The sequence below is a fragment of the Poeciliopsis prolifica genome, unplaced genomic scaffold (assembly GCF_027474105.1).
Source record: "Poeciliopsis prolifica strain line A6 unplaced genomic scaffold, Auburn_PproV2 SCAFFOLD017, whole genome shotgun sequence".
NCBI lineage: Eukaryota > Metazoa > Chordata > Actinopteri > Cyprinodontiformes > Poeciliidae > Poeciliopsis > Poeciliopsis prolifica.
Genome location: NW_026562392.1, coordinates 10,245,130 through 10,269,888, shown reverse-complemented (window position 1 = coordinate 10,269,888; position 24,759 = coordinate 10,245,130). Strand labels below are relative to the sequence as shown.

At 39.4% G+C, this 24,759-nt stretch overlaps 1 protein-coding gene across 3 annotated transcripts; it reads right to left on the bottom strand.

Moving 5' to 3' along the window:
- Positions 1-14,460: 14,460 nt before the first annotated feature.
- On the bottom strand, positions 14,461-24,112 carry tcea3 (transcription elongation factor A (SII), 3). 3 transcript variants are annotated; one of them, XM_055042205.1, is made up of 20 exons: positions 23,574-24,111; positions 22,775-22,837; positions 22,585-22,690; positions 21,873-21,963; positions 19,437-19,907; positions 19,249-19,362; positions 18,933-19,025; positions 18,781-18,849; positions 17,901-18,011; positions 17,751-17,822; positions 17,518-17,577; positions 17,334-17,405; positions 17,187-17,255; positions 16,865-16,933; positions 16,525-16,685; positions 16,391-16,446; positions 16,133-16,288; positions 15,880-16,026; positions 14,905-14,976; positions 14,461-14,815 (listed from the first exon to the last, which is right to left on the bottom strand). In XM_055042205.1, exons 1-20 carry the CDS (start codon positions 23,640-23,642, stop codon positions 14,807-14,809), a joined length of 2,130 nt encoding a protein of 709 aa, XP_054898180.1. In that variant the 5' UTR covers positions 23,643-24,111; the 3' UTR covers positions 14,461-14,806. The 3 variants fall into 3 exon arrangements, with proteins under 3 accessions (XP_054898180.1, XP_054898181.1, XP_054898182.1); XM_055042206.1 differs by lacking the exons at positions 17,334-17,405; positions 17,518-17,577 and having other exon boundaries at positions 23,574-24,112; XM_055042207.1 differs by lacking the exons at positions 18,781-18,849; positions 18,933-19,025; positions 19,249-19,362; positions 19,437-19,907 and having other exon boundaries at positions 14,462-14,815; positions 23,574-23,956.
- Between the last annotated feature and the right edge of the window lie 647 nt (positions 24,113-24,759).

The window sequence follows — 24,759 nt, the reverse complement described above, 5'->3', positions numbered from 1 at the left end:
TGCTTCCTCTGTTATTTCAGAAACCTTTGTGTATGAAAGAGAGAAGAAGCAAAAGAATGTGTTTAGTGACACTACTGTAAGTCAGACCTAAAGCCCATTGGAGAGCTGAGCATCTGTTAGCTGTCATGTTGCGTTGCCTTGAAGTGTCCACAGTTTTCAGCCCAGATCTCCTGCTGCTGCCTTCAGCTCTGAAGACGTTAATACAGCCTTTGTTATCCTATTTGGCATCAGTTGGATCTTGCTGCAGAAACAGCTGGTTGGTTGCATTTGGAGGTCAGCGACCGCAAGACTCTGATCATTTACCATAGTCACGTAGAAAACTGCGAATAACAATTACCGTGTAAATGCTCAGCTGGAGCTGCACATGTTCTAGAAATGAGCAACGTCACCACAATCCGCTAATTTTTCTGCAAGGTTTGTTTTCGTGTTTCTTCAACGGACATGAATGTTAAGGTAAGTTTTTTACTCCAAGTTGGTCTTGGGGGTCCATGTACATTGACGTGAAACAGACATGGAGCTAAAAGGAAAGATGATTCGTCCATAGAGTACCTCACATTTCTTCAATTGCCTTTGCATCAGGGCTTCCCACCTGCCACCCGTCTGCAGGAAAGGATGGAGACGACAAAGTGAGAAAATGCTTTGTTACACTCAGCTTGACATTTAACTAAAATGTTCCAGGGGAGAGTCGGCGTGTCCATTTGGCCCTTCACTACCTCTCTGCATGATGACAACTGGAACGGCTGAAAAACCCACAAAATGTCAAAAGCCTAAAAACAAAACACTGAAAATTCTGCATACTACATTTTGTAAATGAGAAAAATCCTCATACACGATAAAGTGCTACCCTGCAGCACTTTATCTGAATTAAGATTGTACTTGTAAAGACAACACCTGAAAACTTGTTCTTGCTTTATTCCACAGAATCACTCAAAAAAGACTAAAAACCTGCTTCAACAACCCACTGCTGGTACTTGCTGTGGCAGAACTGCATATTTTTAATTTACAGTTACCACTGTTAAAAAAGAACAACCTGGACAAATCACTAATGCAGAATTACAGGCCGATCTCAAACCTCCCATTCATCAGCAAAGTTATTGAAAAAACTGTGTGTAAACAATTAAATAGTTTCCTCATGATGACCAACTGCTTTGACACTTTCCAGTCTGGTTTTCGTGCTCACCACAGCACGGAGACTGCCCTCGTAAAAGTATTCAATGATATCCATATAAATACGGACTGTGGGAGAACCACAGTGCTGGTTCTGTTGGACCTCAGTGCAGCTTTTGACACTGTCGACCATGATATATTACTGAATCGACTGGAGAGTTGGGTTGGACTCTCCGGTTCGGTGCTCGACTGGTTTGAATCCTACATAAAGAACAGGGATTTATTTGTTTCAATTGGAAACTTCTTATCAAAGAGGTCAAAGGTCACATGTGGGGTACCCCAAGGTTCAATCTTAGGACCCCTCTTATTTAATATTTATATTCTCCCACTAGCTCAGGTTATAACAGGAAATAATATTAGCTACCATAACTATGCAGATGATACTCAGCTCTACATTACGATGTCACCTGGTGACTCTGAACCCATCCAATCACTGAATAAATGCTTAGAACAGATAAATGTGTGGATGTGCCAAAACTTTCTCCAGCTGAACAAAACAAAACTGAAGTCATTATTTTTGGACCTAAAGAGGAACGATCTAGAGTCAATGCACAGCTTCAGTTATTACAACTAAAAACTAGCATAAGGCCCGAAACCTGGGAGTAGTGATGGACTCTGACTTGAACCTCCAGAGCCACATAAAGACAGTAACAAAATCGGCCTTCTATCACCTGAAGAACATCTCCAGGATTAGAGGACTAATGTCTCAGCCAGATCTAGAGAAACTCATCCATGTGTTTATCTTTAGTCGTATTGATTATTGTAACAGCATCTTCACAGGTCTGTCCAACAAATCAATCAAACAGCTGCAACTGATCCAGAATGCTGCTGCTCGCGTTCTCACTAAAACCAGGAAAATAGAGACATAACACCAGTTTTAAAGTCCCTCCACTGGCTCCCTGTAGCTCAAAGAATAGATTTTAAAATACTATTGTTAGTTTATAAATCACTGAACGGTTTAGCACCACAATACATCAAAGATCTGCTGTTGTTGTATCAACCTTCCAGACCTCTCAGGTCTTCTGGTTCTGGTCTGTTCTGCATCCCCAGAACCAGAACCAAGAGAGGAGAAGCAGCTTTCAGCATCTATGGACCAAAAATTTGGAACAAACTTCCAGACAACTGTAAAACAGCGGAAACCCTGACTTCTTTTAAATCACAACTAAAAACAGACCTGTTTAGAATTGTTTTTGAAATGTAATATGTAACAATGTATTGTCTATTATATGTTGCATGACTTTGTATTCTTGTGTTTATGATGTAAAGCACTTTGAAATGCCTTGCTGAAATGTGCTATACAAATAAAATTTGATTTGATTTGATTTGATTTATGTTTTTTTTTATTAAAAAAATATGTTCCTTCTTTTGGGTTATTTTTTTTTGTGAGTCTCATGTCTGTGTTAGGGAAGCAAATGAGCTTTCTGTTATGATCGTTATGATTCTGATAGACAACATCAATGTGTAACCGAACAACCAGAAATATCACGCTGTAAGGCGTTCGCAATTTGGTTATTTAATGATTCCTGAGCTCTACAGTAATTATTCAGAAGAAACTGGACTGCTGTTGTTTATGTGTCGTCGGTTTAATTGCATTTATTAACTTCTGAAGAAGCCGAAAAACAGAAACCACTGGGATGTGATACAGTGACTCTCTGACATTTAAGTTTTAGCTTCTTTTGAAAAATATATTGAAGAATTAGTTTATTTCAGTACAGTTAAAGGAATAAAAGAAGGATACTGTAGATGTTATTCCTTTAAGGGACATTCACTGCAGGAGTTTTTTGGAATCCCAGTAACGCTTGTCAAAACCAGCGAGTGTTTTCCATCTCTTTACATTGATTTAATATGTCACTCCTTGAGAAAACTGTGAAGTCTTCACAGAGGAAGCTCCTCTGGTATGATAGCTGTGACTGGCTGCTCTTTGCTCTCTCTAGCTGCTAAATGGAAATCTCAGAGGACGCTATTTCCCACCATGTTTGTCTTTTTGAGCTCCTTCTCAGCAGTGTTCGGCGATAACAGCCAGCGGTTCCGATTGTTGTCAGAGCTTCAGCTGACAATTAGTTATGCAACAGTGATTTCTGTGGGTGTAGGACTTGATTAGTTCCCTGATTTGCGTCTGGTGGGGGCAAACGGCTCAGATAAGACAAGCCAGAGGCTGTGACTGCCAAATGAAAAACGCTGCTCCTGCTACAGACATTTAGTCTGTTGGTAAATCTCCACAAATCCTCACAGCCTTAAGAACCAAAGCTGAAGTATTTCAATGTGTCTAAATCACTGAATGTGTATGAAGAGCAATGATGTCATTAATGGTGACGGAGTGAAGGGAACAAACAAAGCAGGGGGAGGCAGAGACGTCCTCCATACTGCAATGACTGATGTTTACGCTTTTCTTCTCGAAGCAGCTCTTCCTTTCAAGGAACTGAGTCATTCTTCTTGGGTTGTTCTGAGGGGCAGCTCTGCAGTTTTGACCCGAACAATGAAAATTCAAAGAGAAACCAGAGAAACTTCACTTACAGTGAAAGCTGTAAGTTGAAGCAGTATGCCTCTGGGTAAATTGTCTTTGTGGTCCCCATGCTTAGTTGATCAAAATCTATGACACAGGGTATAACAAAAAGAAAAGAAATGTTTAGATTTAGTTTTTTAATTATTACTATTTTTCATTTGCAGCAAGAAAAACATCTATGTGTCGTTACAAAAAAATGGAGAAAAAAATAGGCTTGTTTTATTTATTTTTTTCAAAATCAAGTCTTTTTAAGACCTGTTTATTTTTTTGTTTGTTTTTAACAGGTCACACACTGATGTGGGAGGGAATAAAATTCCTTATCCAGCATTTCTCGTAAGCCAGTTAGTATGGTTGTCATCTTGTCACTCTGAAGATTTGACACCTTATGCAGAACTAATACAACAACCATCGTCAATACAAAACTCTCTCTTAACCATTTCATTTGGCTGAAAGTTAGTCACATTCAAACTTTATGTGAAAAAATATTTTCATAAACATGAAATGTCACAAAGAACAGACCGTGGAGAAGCAAGAGGTCACAAATCTATTCGTCGGGACAAAACCTGCAGAAGTGTTGTTGATGTTGTCGAAGCTGAATGGTTTAAATGTCAACGTGGGATGCTGGAGGAATGTTTTTAAAAATGCACAAAAAAGACCACACGAGTAATAAAAGGCATGACGAAAATTTAGAGCAGCACGGTGAGAGTTCAAGGGTGTTACCAGTTCTTTGTAAAGGTATGAAGGTTTAAATGAGATTTCACTTGAAGGATAACGGACTGCTGATGGTCTGAACCTTGTGCAAAGCTAAGATGTTTGCCTTGACCAGCAATGGCTTTGCTGGTGTTTGAGATTTGATTTAATCAGCCTATTTGATGAATATATGAATAACATAACATATGAACTATGCTTAACTATGCTTAACTTGGTATCACTTTCTACATGAAACTACCTTGCTGCAAAACAAATTTACATTGATTTCAAGTGAGATTAAATGAAACAGGACATTTTCCTGCTGTCGTGGAAACAAAAAAAGTTATTTAAGTTGAAAACAAACAAACAAATCTAAAATACTTCTCTAAAGTTTGCTATCCTTGTGGCTGAGACTCAATGCATAAGGCAGGGCAGCATCATGGCAACAATCCAGATGATTAAAACTCTCTTGTGCCTCATATAGTCTGTCAAAATCCCAGGTGTGATTGACTGCATTAAGGCCCTCCCCCTGGCCCTGATTGGATGGTTTTTACTGGGAGTGGTGCATTTCTGCAGATGCCAATATCGAGCAGAAGAGCTCGATATTTTCACAGATTATCAACTTCATTTATACATACACTGCTCAAAAAAATAAAGGGAACACTCAAATAACACATCCTAGATCTGAATGAATGAAATAAATATGAAAATAATTTTCACCTGTTGTCTATTCCATTTGCACAACAGCATGTGATATTGATTGTCAATCAGTGTTGCTTTCTAAGTGGACAGTTTGATTTCACAGAAGTTTGATTTACTTGGAGTTATATTGTGTTGTTGAGTGTTCCCTTAATAGCACAAGCTGTAGTACAGAAACTAAATCAAAACATGCTCTCTCATTATTTTAATTACCTATTGGGTTTTTTTTTAATCATTTTTTATCATATCATTTTATCTTTTGTAGTGTTACTGCACAATTTACCTCAGGGTCACTGCAGACCTGCACTGATTCAAAGTGAAGGTGGAAGCGCTGGGTGCCAGGCAGGTGTGAAATGAGACGGAAGAGAGTCCGGAGCCGAGCAGGCCTGGCTGCTTCCCCTCAAAAACACTCTGATATTTGCATGCACATGTACAGAGGCAGACAAAGGCTTGCACAAAATGTCAAAACTCTGTCATTAAATCAACCAGCAGTTAAAGAACACTACCTGCATGAGAAAACGGGGAGTGTGGACAGGTTTACGTAACACCTAAGAGGCAAAGATCAGATGCAATTACCCACACGATGGAGAGCGGCAGAATCTCATCAGTTTTCTTTTTGAAAGTCACAGCAGGAAAACAAGATGGAAAATTACAGATGACTCCGTGGCTCCCTGCTTCCATAGAAAATGGGTTTGACTTGGAAAAAATTGTCCCTCTTATTCAAACAGAATAAGTGATAGATTTAATATTACTCTTATCTCTTAGAAGATTGTGAATATACAGTCCTACGACTGCAGGAGTGTGTCAGTCAATTTCAATATTAATTAATGTGGCAGACTAGCATAAGTCATTGTATAATTGTGAAGTGCAACAACGATGATACATGGCATTTTTAACATTAGGCAGAAGGAAAAGCTCAAATATCTGAAGCAAATACATGTGTTAGGAATAAAATCAGCAACACTTTTCAGTGTAAATCCAGTAGCTGAGTTTCTGAAGTGCAAATGCGGGAAGTAAGTGTTTACTTCCTCAGAGGGAAGTAAACGCTGTTATTGATCTGGTCCTTATCAAGTTGTGCAATTATATAAATGTCAGCACAAACGTACAAACACACCACGCATATACAACGATGAAAGCAAAACCAAAAAGTTTGTAAGTAAAAATATTAGACCATAAAAATAAAAGACATACCAAGAGGTACTTTTCTTTTCTTTCACATTGGAAGTGTATTGGGGGAAGTTATTACCATAAGAATTATGATTTCTCTTTACTTGATTCTCTTTAAAAGATGACAACATGACTGAGAGAGCAAAATGTCTTTATGTCTTTATGTTTACAGATTATCTACCAAAAAAAAAAACTACATATTGTGATCAAATCATTTGTCTATGTTATTACTATGTGGAAAGTAATAGGAAAGAAAACAGTCAAATAAATCTTTAGAGTTTTTTAAGTCATTTTCTTGTCCCAGAAAAAATAAGTTAGAAGTCAGCTCCACATTTCTTCCACCATTCTTCTGTTTTCTGGACCATTTTTACCACAATATTTTGTTTTGACGACAAACTGAAATCATTTCATTCCTCCCACACTTCAGGCATACATATTTATTATGAATAAATGTTTATATTATATTACTTGATTATATATTTTCATTCAGGTGGCACATTTTTGAGGTGTTTTAATCATATTTTTAACCTGTGTTGGTAGTTTTTGATTTCTTAAATGCGCCGGGTCGTATAAAGTGTTATCTGTAAACAAACCTGCCATTAATGTTGCAGGACCACCTCTGCACAGCCTGCTGCTGCAGCAGGGAGGACGCATGTAAATGAAGGTAAACAACCGACCACTCAACATCCTGTTCAAGTGCTGTTGAAGTCGGAAGAGTGAGAGGTTGAGAGAAATCAGAGCAGGAGATGAAAAATGGCAGGAAACCTGACAGAAACAGGAAGACGGAGAGACTGGCTGCGTGATGAGAGGCGATGGAAACGAGCAAGTGATGAAAAACAGAACGGAGAAGTGCATTTAAATTGGCTAGTATAGAAACCATTTAGTATTGTAGGAGTTGAAAGACCTCAACGACCAATCTGAGACAAAAAAACAAAAAAAACAAAGTTGGGAAAATGTGGTTACCATAGAAACCTGGCAGCTCCTGAGGTTTGCTGCCCGTCACTGAGACGTCCAGAAAATGACGTCGGAAATCTGTCTGAGCAAAAAGGTTCAGATGCAGTGAAACCACGTCCATGTACTGTTTGTCAAATTCCCCATTATGGTAGGAGCCTTTGAAGGAAGTTTTAACATTTAATGAAATTTAGTGCAAAACGTAAAAGGTGGACAGACGGCCTGCAGCTGTACCTCTTACTACACTCCCACTGAGTCAAAAAGGGAACAGAAAAGTTGAAATTTAGACACCATTCCCACTTGTAGTTGAATGAACAAAAGTCGGAGTATTGGGCTCGATTATAGAGAGTCACAGAAAAATACAGCCTGAAGAGAAATTTGAATGAATGAAATCAATTTTAGTTTTTCATAAAAACATATAAAAACAACAAGAACATGACAAACAATGACACCAAGTTAAAACAAAGCAGAAAGATTCTTTCCATATATCACCGTAAAATCCAACAAATATCTGTTTTCTGATATGATTTAGCGTTCTGATTTGGGCAGGAGACATCCAAAGTCAGAAATAAATTAAATATTGTTAAAATCTTAGCAACAATCGCTGAATTTAATCTAAAAGTTAGCTTTTAGTTGAAATGCTCTATTTATGTGCATATAGTAGACATAAATCATAATAATAAAAAGGAACATCCAAAGCATGGGATACATTTAATTAGTTAATGGCTCAGAAAACAATATGACATAACAAATCATTGTGAAAAAATACAGAAGCCATTTCCAACCACAAAAACACATCAATTCTGCACCATAATGAGATTTTAAAAAATAACAACAAAGAGATTGTTATATTAAAACAACAAAAGCATATTGCTGAGCCAAACTTTCCCCCTTTCCCAATGTAACAAACTGAAGCCTAATTAGATCCTCACTGAGAGCCATGGAGTTAGAAACACTACAGTGGCATTAGTCAGCCAGGAAGGGAGAAATGAGGATGAATAATCCTCCCCAACCTTTTCATCCTGCCTTCATTTCCTTGGCAAGAAGGGAGCAGAGAGGGGAAAGTGTTTTCTGAGAATAAAGCCAGCCTCTAATGGACCTTCAAATCAAGTTGTTTTGTCTCAACGTGGCTGAAATTATGTAGATGTAGAGCTGCGTAACGCTGGTGACACTGTGTTTTGGATGATGGTATGGCCTTCAAATAGGCAATTTTATTTATGAGTCTGACTGATTATTAGTGTAAAATCAGTCAAAAAATAACACAAAATGTCATGTTGCAGTGCAAAACAGTGAAAGACTGACTGTAATTTATGTTGTACCAGTTTGTATTAATTGAAGGACACTCTAAATAAATATGTTTTAAGCCTTATTGGAAATTAGTTAGTGGAAATCAGTGTTTCAGCATTTTTGCATGTCTGGAAGTTTGTTCCAGATAATTGTCCTCCTTCATTCTGCTGCGTTAAGCAGAATAAGTTTTCTATCCTCCTCCAGGTTTATTAAATCATCTCGAGAAGATGAAGAGAAGGAACATTAATCTCCATAACAATAGCGTTGGTGTCATTATACTTGATGATAGTCCTGATGAAGACTGTCTGAAATGGACGTGACATTTAAGGCTGTTAGTCAGAGGTATTTACAATAATTTATGGTTCTATACGGTCTGGTTAACATTTTTAAAATAGGAGCCACAACAGGAAAAAAGCTTCCTGGGCAGGGATAATTAAGTTTACTACTTTGTGTGCAAAATAGGGATGCATAACAATATGTAATACTCTTGATTTTGTTGTTGTTTGTTTTGTTTTCTCTGGCTATTTTCTGGACATTTTCAGTACTGTAGGAATATTACGAATTTGTCTCTACTTGTGATATGATGCTCTAATAACAGAGAAATGTTCTAAAAATGCTGACTTTAAACATTTTTAGACAAAACTACACTTTAGCACACATCCTTATATTGAACATAAGCATTATTTTGGGTGTCACCTCAAAGCATTTAGTAGTTGAAGAGACACAGTGGACTCAGTGCTTTGTGGACTGGTGTCAGCTGAAGCATTTCCTGATCAATGTGGGGGAAGCCAAGGAGCTGGCGGTGGATTTCCACTGAAGCAGGTCCAGACCCACATCACTATGAGTCTGACATAGTGGACTCTTGAAAGTAGAGTAATAAAATAACAAGAAATAAAATTTCTTATTTGCTTATTATTATTATTATTATTATTATTATTATTATTATTATTATTATTATTATTATTATTATTATTATTATTTGTCTTTTTAGTTTCTTGCAAATTGTCTGTAGCTGTTTTTTTGGTTACATGTAGGCACATCTTGTATATTTCCTTAAATTACCCTAAAGTCCCACATTTATTTTGATCTGAATTTACTATCTTTAATCCCTGTACATTATTATTATTTTTGTAAATGTGCTCTGTATAATCTCTTGTTCTTGATGTACTGTTTTTATATTTTTACCTCCGTTGAATCTGCATGTTTCCATTTGCTTTGCTGCTGGTACATATGAATTTCCCCACTATGGGACAATAAAGGGTATTTCTATTCTATTCTATTCTATTCTTAGATGTCTCTTCTGTAAAGACTTCTCTTGTAAACCTTACTTTGCGAGCTTCAAGTGAAGTAAGGTTTCACTCGAAACGTTGCATGTTTTCCAGCACTCTGCAGAGCCTCTTGCTCCTGCAGGTCATTTCATCTGGCATCAAGCATCTGATGCATATGATGTCATACCAGGAACAACACTCCCGTGTCTCCTGTTCCAGGCAAACATGACTCACTCCAAACATCTAACAAATTGCGGATCCTCAAACGACACCATTCTTCATTTGCATGCATCAAAGGAATTAAGAAGTGTGTAATTGTAATGAAAGGAGGAGTTATTATTATAATGGGAGCAAAGGAGGAAGACCTGTTGTGCTGTAAAAGACTCCCCAACTCCACTCAAACACTGAAGACTGCAGGTGATGAGCCACATTTAAAAGCTCGATGACATAAAACGTCCAAAGGGAACGGAGGCAAAGCTTCTGGTGCGCTCTGAGCTCCTGTCAATGCAGCTCCTGCTACAAATGTACTGCAGTAATCATTAAAAAAAACAATGCGTGAGGCAAATGTAGTCAAGACCAGAAAAGTGCAAAAAAAGGTTATTTACTGTAATTTATCAGAACAGAAGAAGGGTGATTTGACAAAGCCTGTCTGGAGACTGTCTGCATGAGATGACAGTCGACTAAGTGGAGCTCAGAGAATATTGTGGTGTGTGAATCAATGTTGTGAAGGATTAATAGAAACTTGGTCAAACAACCATGGTTTCATGGCACCATGGGGAGGCTGAGCTGAGTGGAGGACAGGTGAAAGGTGGCAAGCAGGCGGTTTCAACTGAACCCATAATGGAGATTGATTTTGTAATTTGAATGATAATGTTTTGTTTTGGTTTTTTCACAAACTTCACCAAGATGCACTTAGAGAGGGAGGCACAATTGACATTTTTTTGGGCAAAGTGCTGGTGCTGGTAAATGTTGGGCTTTGTCATCCATGTTGATATTACTTGTACACGCACAAACTAACTAACTATTGTTGCAGAAAATGTACACCGTTTTTGCTAACGGGACGTTCTCTGTTGGTTATGGCCTAACAGGAAATGACTAGGTTTTTTCTAAAACAAACTTTTTCTTTTTTTCCCCCCCAAAAAAGTTTAGTACTAGTCTGAGAAGCAAAACAACAAATTTGAGGTGTTGACTTGGCCTCCAAATTCCCCAGATCTCAGTCCAGTCGAGCATCAGAGTGCTGAGTAAGCATTTGCAGAGAAAACCAGAGTTGCTGGCAACACTTTAATACTGGAAACCACAGCACACCTTCAGGGTCCACACATCAATGAGTCAGGGATGTTTTTTGGGCAGAAAATTTGGGCCAACCCACAATTAGACAGTGGACGTGTTTAACAAAAACGAAGGCCTCTTTCGAGTTTTCACATCAAACGTTTCTCAGCAAAAGAGAAAGGTTGGTGAACTCCATCAGCCTGCTGCAGCGCAGCAGTGTCAAGATTTCAAAGAGGGAAATAGTTTTTGATGAGTATAAAATTTCTCAAAGCGATAATGGCTTGGGCAGGCAGGGAGCGGCTACTTTAAAGATCCATTATGGGAGCAGGAGAAAAAGAGGAGTCTGAGACTTTGCCTCCACAAGAGAAGGAGAAAAATTATCTGAAATATTATTTTTCATTCAAACAATTTTAATAGAGCATCCTCTGAATTCATCTGCAAGCTAAAATTACGCTTGGCAAAATAGAATAATGCTTGATTCTATATCAACTTTTAATCACCTCAGTTTTATTAAGAATTACCCAGACTTTAATGTTCTCTTCTCTTTAACGGCACATAATGTCAGAGCAGCAGTTTATCCCACTCTATATTAAAAGGAAACATCAAACATATAAGCAGCTTTGACAGTGTGGTGAATTCAGACAAACTGATCCAATAACAGGATATAAATGGTTCGTACTAAGTCACTGGCCGCCTGGCTCTTCCTATTTTTGATGGGAAAGTTCATGTCCAATCAGAACGAGACAGGACCTGGGTCACCTGTGAGGTGTGTAATGAGGAAGCCTTTCCTCTATAAGACAAACAGAAAGGTCAGATTGTTTGCCAAAGAGAATTTAGTCAAAGGCCAGGACCGTCACTGTCGTCAGACAGATGACTAAAACTGAATTATTTGGTTATTTTATATTAAACAGATGTCATGTTTAACATAAAACAAATGCCGCCTGTTTGGACATACCCTCATACAAGCTGTGAGGCACGGAAAGTGAACGTCTTGAGATTTAGGTAAAGCTTTGCTGCATCGAGATCACAGTCTTATAATCGATCATGAATTCTACGATGCATATATGATGGAGCTTGAGGAAAATGTGAGACCGTGAAAGATGAACTGAATCCTGCAACATGGCAAACCTATGAGCGAATCCACCAAACACTGACTGGGAATTAAGAAACGAAAGGTTCTGGGCAGAGTCTGGCTATAAATCACGTTAGCAGCAGGTTACAACAACAAGGATGAGTCACTACAGTTGTTTGTACGTTGTTAAAAGTGACATTTTGTGTTTAATTTGTAGAAAGAACTTTTAATTTGATTTAATTGCAAATAAATATGTATATATCCTGGATTTCTTAAATGCACCATAGACGTTTTAGCTTATATTAAGTTTTGCAGTGATCTGGAAATGATCACATTTTGACTAGTTTTAAGTTTTCCTCTTCTCTCCTGAGACATTAATGTCTATTTAAGCAAAATCCATTTAAAATAGTCACTTACACCTCTGCATGTTAGCGACTGAGCACTTTATTTAAGCTTGTTGCTGTGACAGATAATCTGTCGTAGTGTTATTACTATATAGTCAGAGGAAAGTTCCTGGTTTCCCAGCTGAAACGTACTTTTATATTTTTATTCGTCTCAGTTTTTTTCTTCTTGTGCTGCTTTGCTATCCGGTCGTCTAATCCTTCACTGCCTAACCTCGCTGCTCCTGTAACAACTGTTTCACATTCATTATTTAAACTCACCCGTTCTTGTACCAGGAATCTCTCCTCCCAGTATTTGTACTGGGAGTTTTTGTAAAGTCCAACGGTTTCTCTTCATGCGGCTCTACGTTCCTTGATCTTTATGAGCGTAGAGTTGTTTTGATGATTTGCTTTTCTCCCTGTTTGCCTTCAAATGCCAACAAGATTGATGAGAAAAAGAAGAGGTCCAAGAATGGAGCCTTGTGGTATCGCAAAATGAGTGACGGAAATAAATATTCTTACTCGATGTACTGACCATTATTTGGAATCAATTTGCCCCCTTGTAGATGTAAAACCATTTTTCTGAAGAAAGTCTCAATGCTGAAAATGAAAATATTTTCAATAAGAGCATTATAGCCTGAAAAACAATGGGGGGAAGGGGAGAAATAATGTTCATTCCTAGGAGAATAAATTATCCTTTTCTGATCAGAAATCACCAACTGTTCCGAACAGAAAGAGGTCAGAGAGCCGAGCAGCTGCCTCAAAATGTGGGGAATTATGCTGCAGAATCCATTAACAAATTATAATAGGAAACACATTTGGGCTCTGTTAATAATATCATCTGCTTTTGTAAGCATATTCGGAATTGTATGCTAGTTAATGGAGTCGGATGTAGGTTTTATTTCTTTTTTTTTTTTCCTGTCAAGTCAAGCTGAAATTCACACAGCATTTTCCAGAAGATTTAAAGTTTAAAGGGCGTCGTGCATAAAGCACATAGCTGAGTCAATGTTTATGCCATCTTTGCCTGCTGATCAGCAGAGTGTTTTTTAATGGCAGAAATGATGCAGAAAAAGCAAATGAATTGTGTTTCTAATCGCATTAAAACAGATGATGGAAATTCACATAGGGCAGCCTGGACACCTGTCCTCCCTTTTTCTGCTTTCAACAAAAAAAGATATATATATATATATATATATATATATGTATGTGTGTGTGTGTGTGTGTGTGTGTGTGTGTTGTGTGTGTGTGTGTGTGTGTGTGTGTGTGTGTGTGTGTGCGTGTGTGTGTGTGTGTGTAAAAAACACAGTAACAAGTGTTACATAATTTCCAGAGGACATATGGAGCATAATTAGCAGATTACTGAAGCTGAAAAGGAAGTTGCTTTCTCTATGCTTTCTATGAACATGTGACTGAATTTCACCAGCACTTCTATTTGCTTTATTCCACCTGATCTTGAATGAGACAGGAGTTTTATCATTTGTGGTAAGAGATCAATGTATTTTTTGAGTGGATGTGTCTGTAGCAGGCTGTTTTAAGTTCCTGGGAACTATCGCCACCTACTGTTCTTTCCTGGGAGAAGAGCAATAAAAAAATAAATCTATACACTTAAATATAGTAGAAAATGTTGGTGAGGTTGAAAAAGAAAATCCAGGTATTATGACTTTGAGAAACCTGAAGAAGATGACCAAACCAGTGGTAACTTCCTAAAGCAGAGTCCAATTAATTCAGACGAATTAATTGTTTGGCCACCATAATGTAGCTTTTATTTTACTTTAAGTATTTATTCAGTTATATTTACCTGAATAACTTTTTGGAGAAAAAAAGAAACGTACTTCTAGGCCTCCATTACGTTTCTTGTGAAATCTATCGACTCTGTAACATGAGCAAAGAGGAATATAATGCAAATACATTCATTAAGGGTTAAATGATGCCAAAAGAGATAAAGTTGACATGCAGTTTGTACACATCAAACACAGAAATGGCTAATTACAATTATCTTTTTTCTTAAATGATACCTCCGAGAGTTTTTATTGAAGTGGTTTTATTGGAAGATATATGTACATTCAAAATAAACGGCTATTGTATTGCATGGCATGTTATACAGATTAACATGTCCCGTTAGGTATTATTCATTTACAGCCATGTGGATTTTATGATTTAGCCGTAGTCCATTCCACTGTATTCCAACTTTATTTATCCATGGTCATAAATCTAAAAAAAATCTCAAGTAAAAATTGAAAGAACGTTTTTGTTGAAATCATCAGCTACAGTGGTTCGATAACTTTTTCTTGTCCAGTTATGAAGAAGAAGCAATACAGGGTCTCTGAAAAATATAACTTCGCCTTTGAAGGCATCAGCAGAACTGAAATTTAAAAACAAAGCAGAAACAATTTTGAACATGTTTTAGATTTTTTTAAGTAGAAAAGTTTGCGAAACAGATGAAAGGCGTACCTTCCAGCGGTTCCCACACTCATTGCAGAGGACAAACGTGGTCATAGGCTCATCAGCGCTGCGGGTCTGAACCTGAAAACAGGAGAGCAACGATGAGTGAAAGCAACTTATATTGAAAGTAATAAGTGATCACTTAAAATAATGAGGAATGAAAAGTTAGAAAAAGTTTGTTCCTGGAGAGGAGCAAAGTGAACAGACGCATAAATACAGATGAGGGTTGATGATCCGAACCCAGAAAATGTTGGTGAGGTTGAAAATCAACAAACTCCAAAAGAGCTGTGCATGAAGCAAACTGATGAGTCAAGGAAAACAGATCAATAACAAATCTATATGTAAATAGTGCAACCAGATAGGGAAAAATTATACACAATGAATAGCAACACAAAAAAACAGAATAAATCCAAATGCAATGTTCAGACCAGTCACAGCATCTCCATCAGAAGACAGTCCTGGTCATCAGGTCAACTGAGCTCAAGAGAGTCCAGAAATAATGAACAGCTCCAAAAATACTAACCTTCATTTTAAATGAAGGTTCTGAAAATGTCCACCCATAGCTGAACTAAAATAATTCTGCCAACATACAAGGAAGTCTTTTACTTCCTCCTCAACAAATCAAAAGACACATCCCAAGTTGTTCTAAATGCTTGATTGCGGGTCATGTTGTTATGGGTGTCATAGTCGGTTATTGGCCTTTTCTCACCTGGTCAGGCAGGTGCGGGTAGTTTTTTTTTTCTCCCCTAAATATGGAAAATCATAATTTCAAGACTTCATTTGGATCAAATCGTTGTCTGGTCCTGACATTTGTTTGATGATGTGAAACATTTAGGTGTAACACCAAAGAGAAAACCGAAGCTCGGTTCCTCTTTTAATGGAAGCATGGAAGAGGAAGCGACACCAACTCATTATCATGGCGTCATCTTGCCTCCATTTGACTTTGTGACGGCCGGTCTGAGTTGTGAGAGCAGCCCTGTTTACCTGGTTGTAGGTGCAGTTCTTCTTCTTGCATTTGCCGCACTGCAGCAGGTCTGTGGTGGTCCCACCGGTTTTGGCCATCTGGTGCTCCCTGATGGCCTCCTGGGTTAGGACGTTCCTCAGCTGTTTCAGCTCATCACTGGCCATTTCCTGGACACGACACAGTGAGCAGGAGAACATGTGGCCAACAGTGAGGACAAAAACTAAAGAGGGGAATATAAACTAAAGAGGCGGCCACTGCGTAACAATGAACTACCTCAGCAGACATGCTGGCGATGCGGCTCAACTCGATGCTGCCGGCCAGGACGTTTCTGCGAAGTCCCGGGTTCTTGGGGTCCTTCAGGTTGCTGATGCGGCTCCGGACTCGGTTCTTGTACTTCATATCTGTGGCCCTGATCTCTTGGTAGATATGTAAACTCGTGCAGTCAAGTCCAAACAGTAAAATCTAAATTTTTGTCAACTACCTATTAGTAAAATAAGATCCAGCTGTGAAGTGCTGTAAGCAAAGGATATGATCCTCAATCTCTGCTGCCATGCCGTCACAGTTTGCTCCAAAATCTTTGTAGTCGTCTGTGAAACGCAGAGCGAATTAGTCAGTTCAGTGGTCACCTCTGCAGGTTCAGAGGTCTGCAGAGTTTTTAGCCTCACTGTCTGTCCGCAGGGCAGCTGCCAGCATCTCAATGCACTTGTCTCTAACAGAGTCTCCAGTAGCCAGGTGAGGGGACAGAGGACCCCCAGGAGAGCTGAAGCTGGGTGACAGCGGACTGGTCGGGGTGGTGGGAGTTCTGGGTGCTTCGGTTTTACCCTTCCTGTTGGGTAAAAAAAAAAAAAAGGATGCTTCAGAACTAAAAAAGCTCTGGACAGATTACTGTCGATTTTAGGATATTTTATAAAATTAAATCACTCACTTGTTTTCATTTATTTATTTTTTTTTATTCACACATGGTCAGTGTCATTTATAACAGTTTTTATCCCAACAGCTAAATACCTTTCCAGGCTGTCAGTGGACGGTTTCCTCTGTGGTTGTCCAAGAGGCTTCGAGCCTAAAGACTCTCTCCTAAGAAACACAGTCAAGGTCATTTGCATCATCGTGTAAATGTTTTAAATCCCTATGAGAACCAAACTTTACTGTGCTCTATTAAAGTGGTATTTGATTGATGCTTCTTTATTCTTTTATCTATCTGGATATTACTGGACAATGTGCATTATGTGATGCTAGAGGCTCCCAGCATGCCAGACTTTATGAAATGGATGGAAAATCCATTGTTTCAGTGCATTTTCTTGATATTAGATTTGAATGCGTTTCGTACCTGATGGGTTTGGAGTCAGTGGAATGGCCTTTTGCAGGTTGGCTTGGCTTCAGTTCACTGGAATCCTTCCTGCCACAAAACACCAATAATTAGACACACCATTCTGTGAAAAAGTGCACATTTGATTCTACACACACTCCTGCACACCTGTGTTTTTCCTTTTTGACCTCGATGGTGGGCTTTTTGGTAGAGGGTGGTTTAGAGTCAGGAGAATCTTTCCTGACAAGAAAATGTGAGATTGTGTACTAATTTCAGTCGTAGAGTTAAGTTGCTAATAATCAAAGGAACTCCCGACATTCACTTTGACATGCACAGTGAATGAGTTTCCAACCTTTCTCTCTTGGCGTCATCTGACAGTTTCTTAGATGCTTTGCCATCATCTGAATCTTTCCTGTTAAATTAAAATGGCTGTAAAAAAACTGCCTCAACTAAAGATACCCGCAAATAAATTAATTCTAGAAATGGCTTTCAATTTATTACAAGAAACAAGCAATACAATCTGAAATCACAGATCAGATCAGACTAATCTTGTCGGGGTAGAGAGCGGTTTGACAGAAAGCAGACCTGTCTTTCTTTACGCAATCTGCAGACTTTCTCTGAAGCAGAGGCTTGGAGTCTGAGGATGGCTTCCTGCTGCTGCAAACGACACAAGGATTCAACTCACAAAGAGGGAAACTTCAAAGCAATGACAGCGTGAGCTCATCTGGTTCAGACCTCTCTCTGTCCTTGCCTCCGTCCACAGAGGGACGCTTCAGAGGAGCAGCGGGGGGGTGGAGATGGAGTGGGAGCGGAGGAAGGGGCGCGTTGGGATCAGGAGGCTCTTTTCTAAACGAGACAAACACTTTTCAGCCACTTTGGAACGAGGATGAAGTGATGAATGTCTAATTCTCTTGTACCCCTTGAATGTTTTCACAATTTTGCCACATTATAACATAAAACATTTGATATTGATTATAAATTGTGTTAGAGCTTGAGTGTAAATTTGTCTTCTACTCAATTTAATGGCTTAGAAAAATAGCAGAAGGAAAAGAGACCAATCATAACTTCTGGCGTCTGAAGTGATGGGCTGTAGTTTGGATCTTCAGAGAAGTCTCCCTCAGGCTACAGGATATGGATAAAAATAATTGCACCACATTGTTTTTGTGAAGCAGCTGTCCGATTAACAGACCTCTGATTGGTTGTGCCATCCCTCATAATGACGCCATCCGAGCAAGCAGAGACCCATGAGGAGCTACTTTGGATACACAGAAAGGACCAGAGACAAGACTTGCCCTGCCTGATGAGAGAAGGCTTGTAAAACTTGGCTATGGAAACTGTTTTTCTTACAGCAAATTTGCACATTTTCCCTCCTAACCTCTGGTTCTGGCATTGATAGCTTTAAATGGTGCCAAGATTTTCTATTCATCTCCCCTTTTTCCTCTCTTTTTTCCCCCCCTTATTACAGTAGTCATTGTGATCAAAACGAATCCAGGCTTGATGTCTTTCACCCACAATCGCTAAAATAAAATTAGGTTTGTGGTTGTAACGAAATGTGAAAAAGTTCAAGGCGGTGACGTAGCAAATATCACACACAGGCAGGCATGCAGAGCCTAACCTCAGTGGAGGAGGATGGAGGTGGAAAGGAAGAGGAGCTATTGGAGCATTTGGGTCCGGTGGAACTTTCCTGATGTGAAAATGAGTTTTGGTTTATTTCACTTTTGCACAGTGAAACAAATATTTCACAACATGCGTCACAGCACGCCTGACCTCTCTTTCTTGACTTCTGCTGCAGGTCGCTTTGGCGGCGGAGAGGCCGGTTGAGAGTGAGGGTGTCGAGAGGAAGACTCTTTACCGTCCTTCCTGGTCACACATCACAACAGCACAGATGTGAGCCGTATCACATCATGCTGTTCTGTTCCAGCATGTAAACACACACCTGGGCATGCACCATGCACAGCAGCCCTCCAGGTATAAAACTGTGAGGGCTGCCGTCGGGACATGTGAGGAGCTGGGAGCCTGTTGACTCATGCGGTTAGCAGCATCAGCATGTTAGCACGCAATCAGCTCAGACAGGAGTCCTGACCTGTCTTTTTTCGAGTCCAGAGATGGACGTTTGATGGGTAGAAGAGGCCGAGCGGGTCGAGGGGGGGAGGGGAAGCGAGTGGGATACAGTACACTGCTGTCCAGCACTCCTCTCCTGAAATGAATAGTTCAGTCTGAAGTTTTGCGAATCCTTTGTGGATGTCAGTATTTGGGCCAATGGCTCCTCACCTTTCAAAGATTAGCTTATGAGCTTCAGTGGGCTTCCCTCTCTGAGGTGTGCTGACAGGCCACTCGGGTCTGCCTTCCGCTCTGCTTTTATCCTGCTTCCCATCGTCTGTGTATTTCTTAGGCTCCTCAGGAGGTTTCTCTCTCTTTAGTAGCTCAGCGTTTCTCATCTTCTTCAAATCCTCCGGCGATCTGTGCTTGATTGGGTCCGACTTGTGTTTTCCGCTCTGCAGGTCTGGTGCGTGCCTCCGTTTCTTATTATCCATTTCCGGTTTGGGATTCTCTGAAGGGGTTTGTTTCTCTGCTCTGATTTCTTGAAGGTGTTTCTCACTTTGGTGCCCTTCAAGGCGTTTTCCATCCATCCCGGGATCGTCCACATGCCTCTTTTTGTTTATGTGGTTATCGTTCTGTTTTTCATTCCTGTTTTTGTCAGAATCTGATTCATGTTTCACTTTGGCCTCCAGCCTCCTGTGACTAAAAGAAGCACATATTTTACCTCTTGTGCAGAGGTAAAGGTTTTTTCCTCCACTTTAGAGTATTTCAAACTCAGGAAAAGCTGCTGTGCTCTTATGTAAAAATATTGTCATGTTAAAGCTAGAATGTTATGTGACAGACTAAAACATAATACATAACTGCGAGAATGAAGGACAACAGACATGATTTTTTGCAAATAAAGATCTAAAAATAAAATAAAAATCTAAAAAGTGCATTTATATTGAGTCCTCTTTAGAATGGTGAGCCTAAATAAAGTCCAGCACAACCAATTGCTTTCGGAAGTCTCCTCACTTTTTCTCGAAGTATTCACTCAGCGGGGCCAAATGTGCTAATGTCAGTCTCAGATATAAAATCACAAATAGAAGTTAAAATAATAATTAATAATTAAGAGCATTTCAAGTGTTTGAAATGCACTGGAAATAAAGAAATTGTTGCATTTGTTGCATAAATTAGTTTCCCTGCAGGTGATCTTTTCTTGAGTAGCACAAATACCTTCAGTAATTTTGAAGCCATAAGGCTGGGAAATAAAACATGTGGGACTTTTCAGGTCTCACTCTGTCCTTTTGATTCAGAGTTTTTCTTTCGAGTGGGCCTCTTATCTGTAGAGCCCAAGGTTTTCAGCTGTGGAGCTGTTCCAGGTTTCAGCAGCTTTCCAAACACCCGAGGGAATAAGGAACCAATGGAGTGTGAAGGATCCATCTTGAGGGAATATTTTAATGTAACTGAGATAAATATTGTGTGAAATTGCCTCCTGTATTATACATGAGTGTGCACCCACTCATGTATAACTTTAGATAAGAAATTGATATTTGTAGACATTCAATCCGAGAATGTTACAAATTGGCCAGACCGCAACGGGTCAAGTTGGAGCAACAATTTCTGAAGAAAAAATGGCTTGTATCCCATCTTGTAGTTGAGAATAGTCAATAAGAAACAAACCCAAAAATGTTGAAAATAATCATGTTTTCTTTCTTTTAATGAGGCAACAATTTGAGATCCTTTTAACTTATCTGATTCAGCACAAATTACAGAACCATTTTCTACAAAAATCAGATTTTTTTTATTGGTCCTTTTCTTTAGAATAATGTTGAGTTTATCTCTTGCACACATAAAAACAGAAAGAAATATACACCTAAACTAATGTTTGAGTTTTTAATTAACAACTGAGTTTTTGTGACCTGCAACACATTCAACTTTACAGCTCTGGGAAAAGTTTGAACTTCCCTGATGTTGAGGACAAATGAGAAATGAAAAGTAAATAAATTGTTCAACTTTAGACCGAATAAAAGACTCTTCATAACTCACCATTTCAGACCAGCATGGCACACTCCACCTCCTCAAGTATCACACAAACACCAACTTATATTTTATATGCTTTTCTCCTTGTATCATGTTCTACCTTTGTTCATGTTGGTTTCATGTTGGTATGAAGCAATCTTACGAATCTTGAAAGGTGCTTATTCGTATAATGTATTACTGTGATCTTTTTATTCATTAACAGTTTTATTGAACCAAATATACTTTTGTATATGTATTTGTATCGACTGATATGTCAATACAAACATGAATAAATATTCAGTTTATTCTAGCAATTGCTCTGTTTCTCAGTGGATTAAGTGTCTGTTGCCACTAGATGGCGCACTGGTACCCACCAATGAAGTTGCAATCAGATCATTTTATCTGTGCAGATTGTGAATGAAGTGTTTGCTTTTGTTTTCGTGGATTGTTATTATATTTACATATGAACAAAAACTGATGATCGTCTCTATAGCTGCGTTCTTTTTATTCCACCAGAGAAAATTATTTTCCTATCTTGGGTTTGACAAAAACACAGATTGCATATGTGCTGGTTCTGACAGAACCTTCGATCATAATGTACATCCAGTCCATTTGTTGTATTGTCAGTGTCATGCAGCTTGTGTTTCCAAATGTCATCAGACTGACCTGCTCTGTGGCTCTGAGGAGGAGCTGTTTGTAGCTGCTGCAGGTTTCCTGGTGTCCAAACCATTCTTCAGTTCATCCACTTTCTCAGAGTCTGGCAGAGTTAGAGGAAGACAGAAAGGCAGATAATTCAGCCCGAGAATGCAGGCGAATATCAGAAAATGTCAATATCTTCATAACTTAAATAATATGCTGATTTATTAAACATGGAGCACGGCCTACAACTACCGCAGTGTCAAAGGGGTTAAAAATGTCTTACCTGGGATCTGGCCACAACAAACTAGACTGTTGCTTTGTAATTCCAAGTCTGGTTTTCAGGTAAAATGATCAAGTGATCAAGTATCAGCACAGGCTGCAGCAACCTGAGCTTCTAGAAACTTCAGGCTGATCGCCTCCATGCCAAGCTGCACTAATGCACTTTTTCATACAAAAGGAGTTCCAACCAAATATTTATGATTCATAACATGACCAGTAGGTTTATATTTTTGTTTTAAAAGTTCTTTTTTATTGAGCTTGTGTCATATTCTGATTAAATATTTTGACTTTCTGCTAATCTCTGCTCTATCCACTAAATTAGTGTAATGCTTTGTAATAGATGAGTTTCCTTTGCTGAAGTGTCAGCAACTTATCTGTAATACTGTAATTTATCAAACTGCGCCTGCATAGTAAGGATTTAGTTGGTCCAGAAACTGCGTGTCCGGTTAGATATTCTCACCCAGAAGTCTCTTCCATTCTTTGATGAGGACTTTTGCCAAAGATATGACTTCTTCGTCTCTGCAGTGCTTCCTGATGTTGTTCACAGACATGCCAATTCTTGTTTCCTGCAACAACAAACAAGTATTTTGCACTTCCTTAAGCCTCCATGTTGTTGCCAGACTTTTGGAAGAACAGCAGTCATAGTTTACCTGGAGAAGCTTCAGTGTCATATTGAAGCCTTTCAACTCCTTCAGCAGGTCGATGGCTCCCTCCTGCATTCACAGAAGACATGACAGTTGCTTAAACCCTGTGAAACTCATCGAATGCACCGCAAACATGCAATGGCAGAGTCAACAGAGATCTGCATAGGGGGCCATTTATCGAGATTTTTGTTTTCTTTTGCTTGGTGCGTAAAGACACTTTCACTTCTGTACTGTCTTCGCAAACAAAGTGAGAAAACGCATAAAGCTCGTGTAGTTAACAACAAAGGGTGAGTCAGCCGCGCTCAGACTTGCTAAAAGTTTCTGCAGAACTGTAGGAGCGCCAAGAAACTTTTATCTGTTTTTTTTTTTTTTTTTTTTTTTGGCAGAAGCAGACAGACACAACACTCAGCCACTGCGGGGCCACTGTAAATCCACAGGCCGCGCTGTTTACTTTCTGTTCCACGAATGTTTTCAGGCCGAAATGAGACGATCGGGGAATAATATGTAAGAAAAAAAGAAACGGAAAAAAAGTGTCAAGTCAAACTGTCCAAGTTTATGTCGTGCAGCGACACAACGAGGGGGCTGCAAAAAAAAAAGACAGATGCATGCCCGCAAACACCTGTCGATCGTTTGTTACAGTACAGACAGGCTCTTGTTACACTCATTGCAGACTCCCATCGAGTCAGTGTGCTACAAACCAAACTCCTCTTCAGAGTAAACTTTAGTTTTATGCGGGAGTCTTTTCTGGGCCTTCCCTGCAGCACGAGGTGACAAAGCGCCACCGGGTGTCAAAATACAGCCTCACCGTGTTATTTCGAGACACCATCTTGTCCAGCTTTTTGGCGATCCGGATCAGGTCCTCCTCTCGAGTCATCGCTGCATGTACAGTCTCCGACAAACTAATGCCGACACCAAAACCGATCGACGCCCAAAAGAAGCGACAAAGTTGGGATCCGCTGCGGTCTGGACTTTACGCGCGGTGCGCTCCATTCAGTCCAGAGGCGTGTCCTCCTGCTGAAGGTCCCAGCTGACCAGGGCCACAACAAGCGGACTAAATATAGAGGCTGGAGTAGGGAGGCGACACGAGCCTCAAGGTGATTCCTGCACAGCAAGCTGACAAAGTTGTGCCTGAGACTCTAAAGTTCCGCCTTTAAAACAGGAAATGAAAGGCTTCGGCTGCTTTGTTTTGAAAAGTCTGTGGATGTGAAATAGAAACGTTTCATAGTCTTTCGAGTTGTGCCTCAGGGTCCAAATACTCTCACAAGGTCAGTGTGTAATGATTAATCTTTGCAGACTGACGGCCATCCTGGTTGCAGTCCCCTTGGAAATTATTTTGCGCATCTGCGCCAAAAAGCAGCTGCTGTGCGAAAGAGCAGTCTGACACAGAAACAGAAACCTGCATGTCCCACATGGACCTCTTCAGTTTTCGTTTTTTGCCTCATCTTGGAGAAAATTCATTTATTGTCTTTAGAGAGAAAGGACAAAAGAGGGCTCCAACAAATGTTGCAATAATTAAAAGTAACACGTAAAATACAGTAGGGTAAAAATAAAATAAACATGCCATTGTAACCTAGCCGCCAGAGGGAGCTCTAGGCTACGGAGTCATTTTCAGATGTAGACTCAACAGTTCCATAACTGCTTCAACCTGTAGAGGGCAGTGTGGACAGCTGTTCTTAAGACGCATGTATTTATATATCTGTGTCTTATGGTACCTTATTGAGTTCAGTACGTTCTGGGTTGATATATTTGCTCTTTTCTGGTTGTTCAAATACCAGAGCCACTCATATTTCTATATCTTTCTTTTACAGTTGAGCTTTCCATCTGCTGATAGTTGAGTTGAATGTGAATCATGCTGTTTTCTCATGTTGTAGAGTGCATGCAAGGCAAAATGATATTCGTCTGAAACATCACGCCTCAGTTAGTCACCTGTGAGCCCTGTGGGTCCTGCGATGTTTGTAGGGGAAACAGTGAAACGGCACGAAACCTGCTTG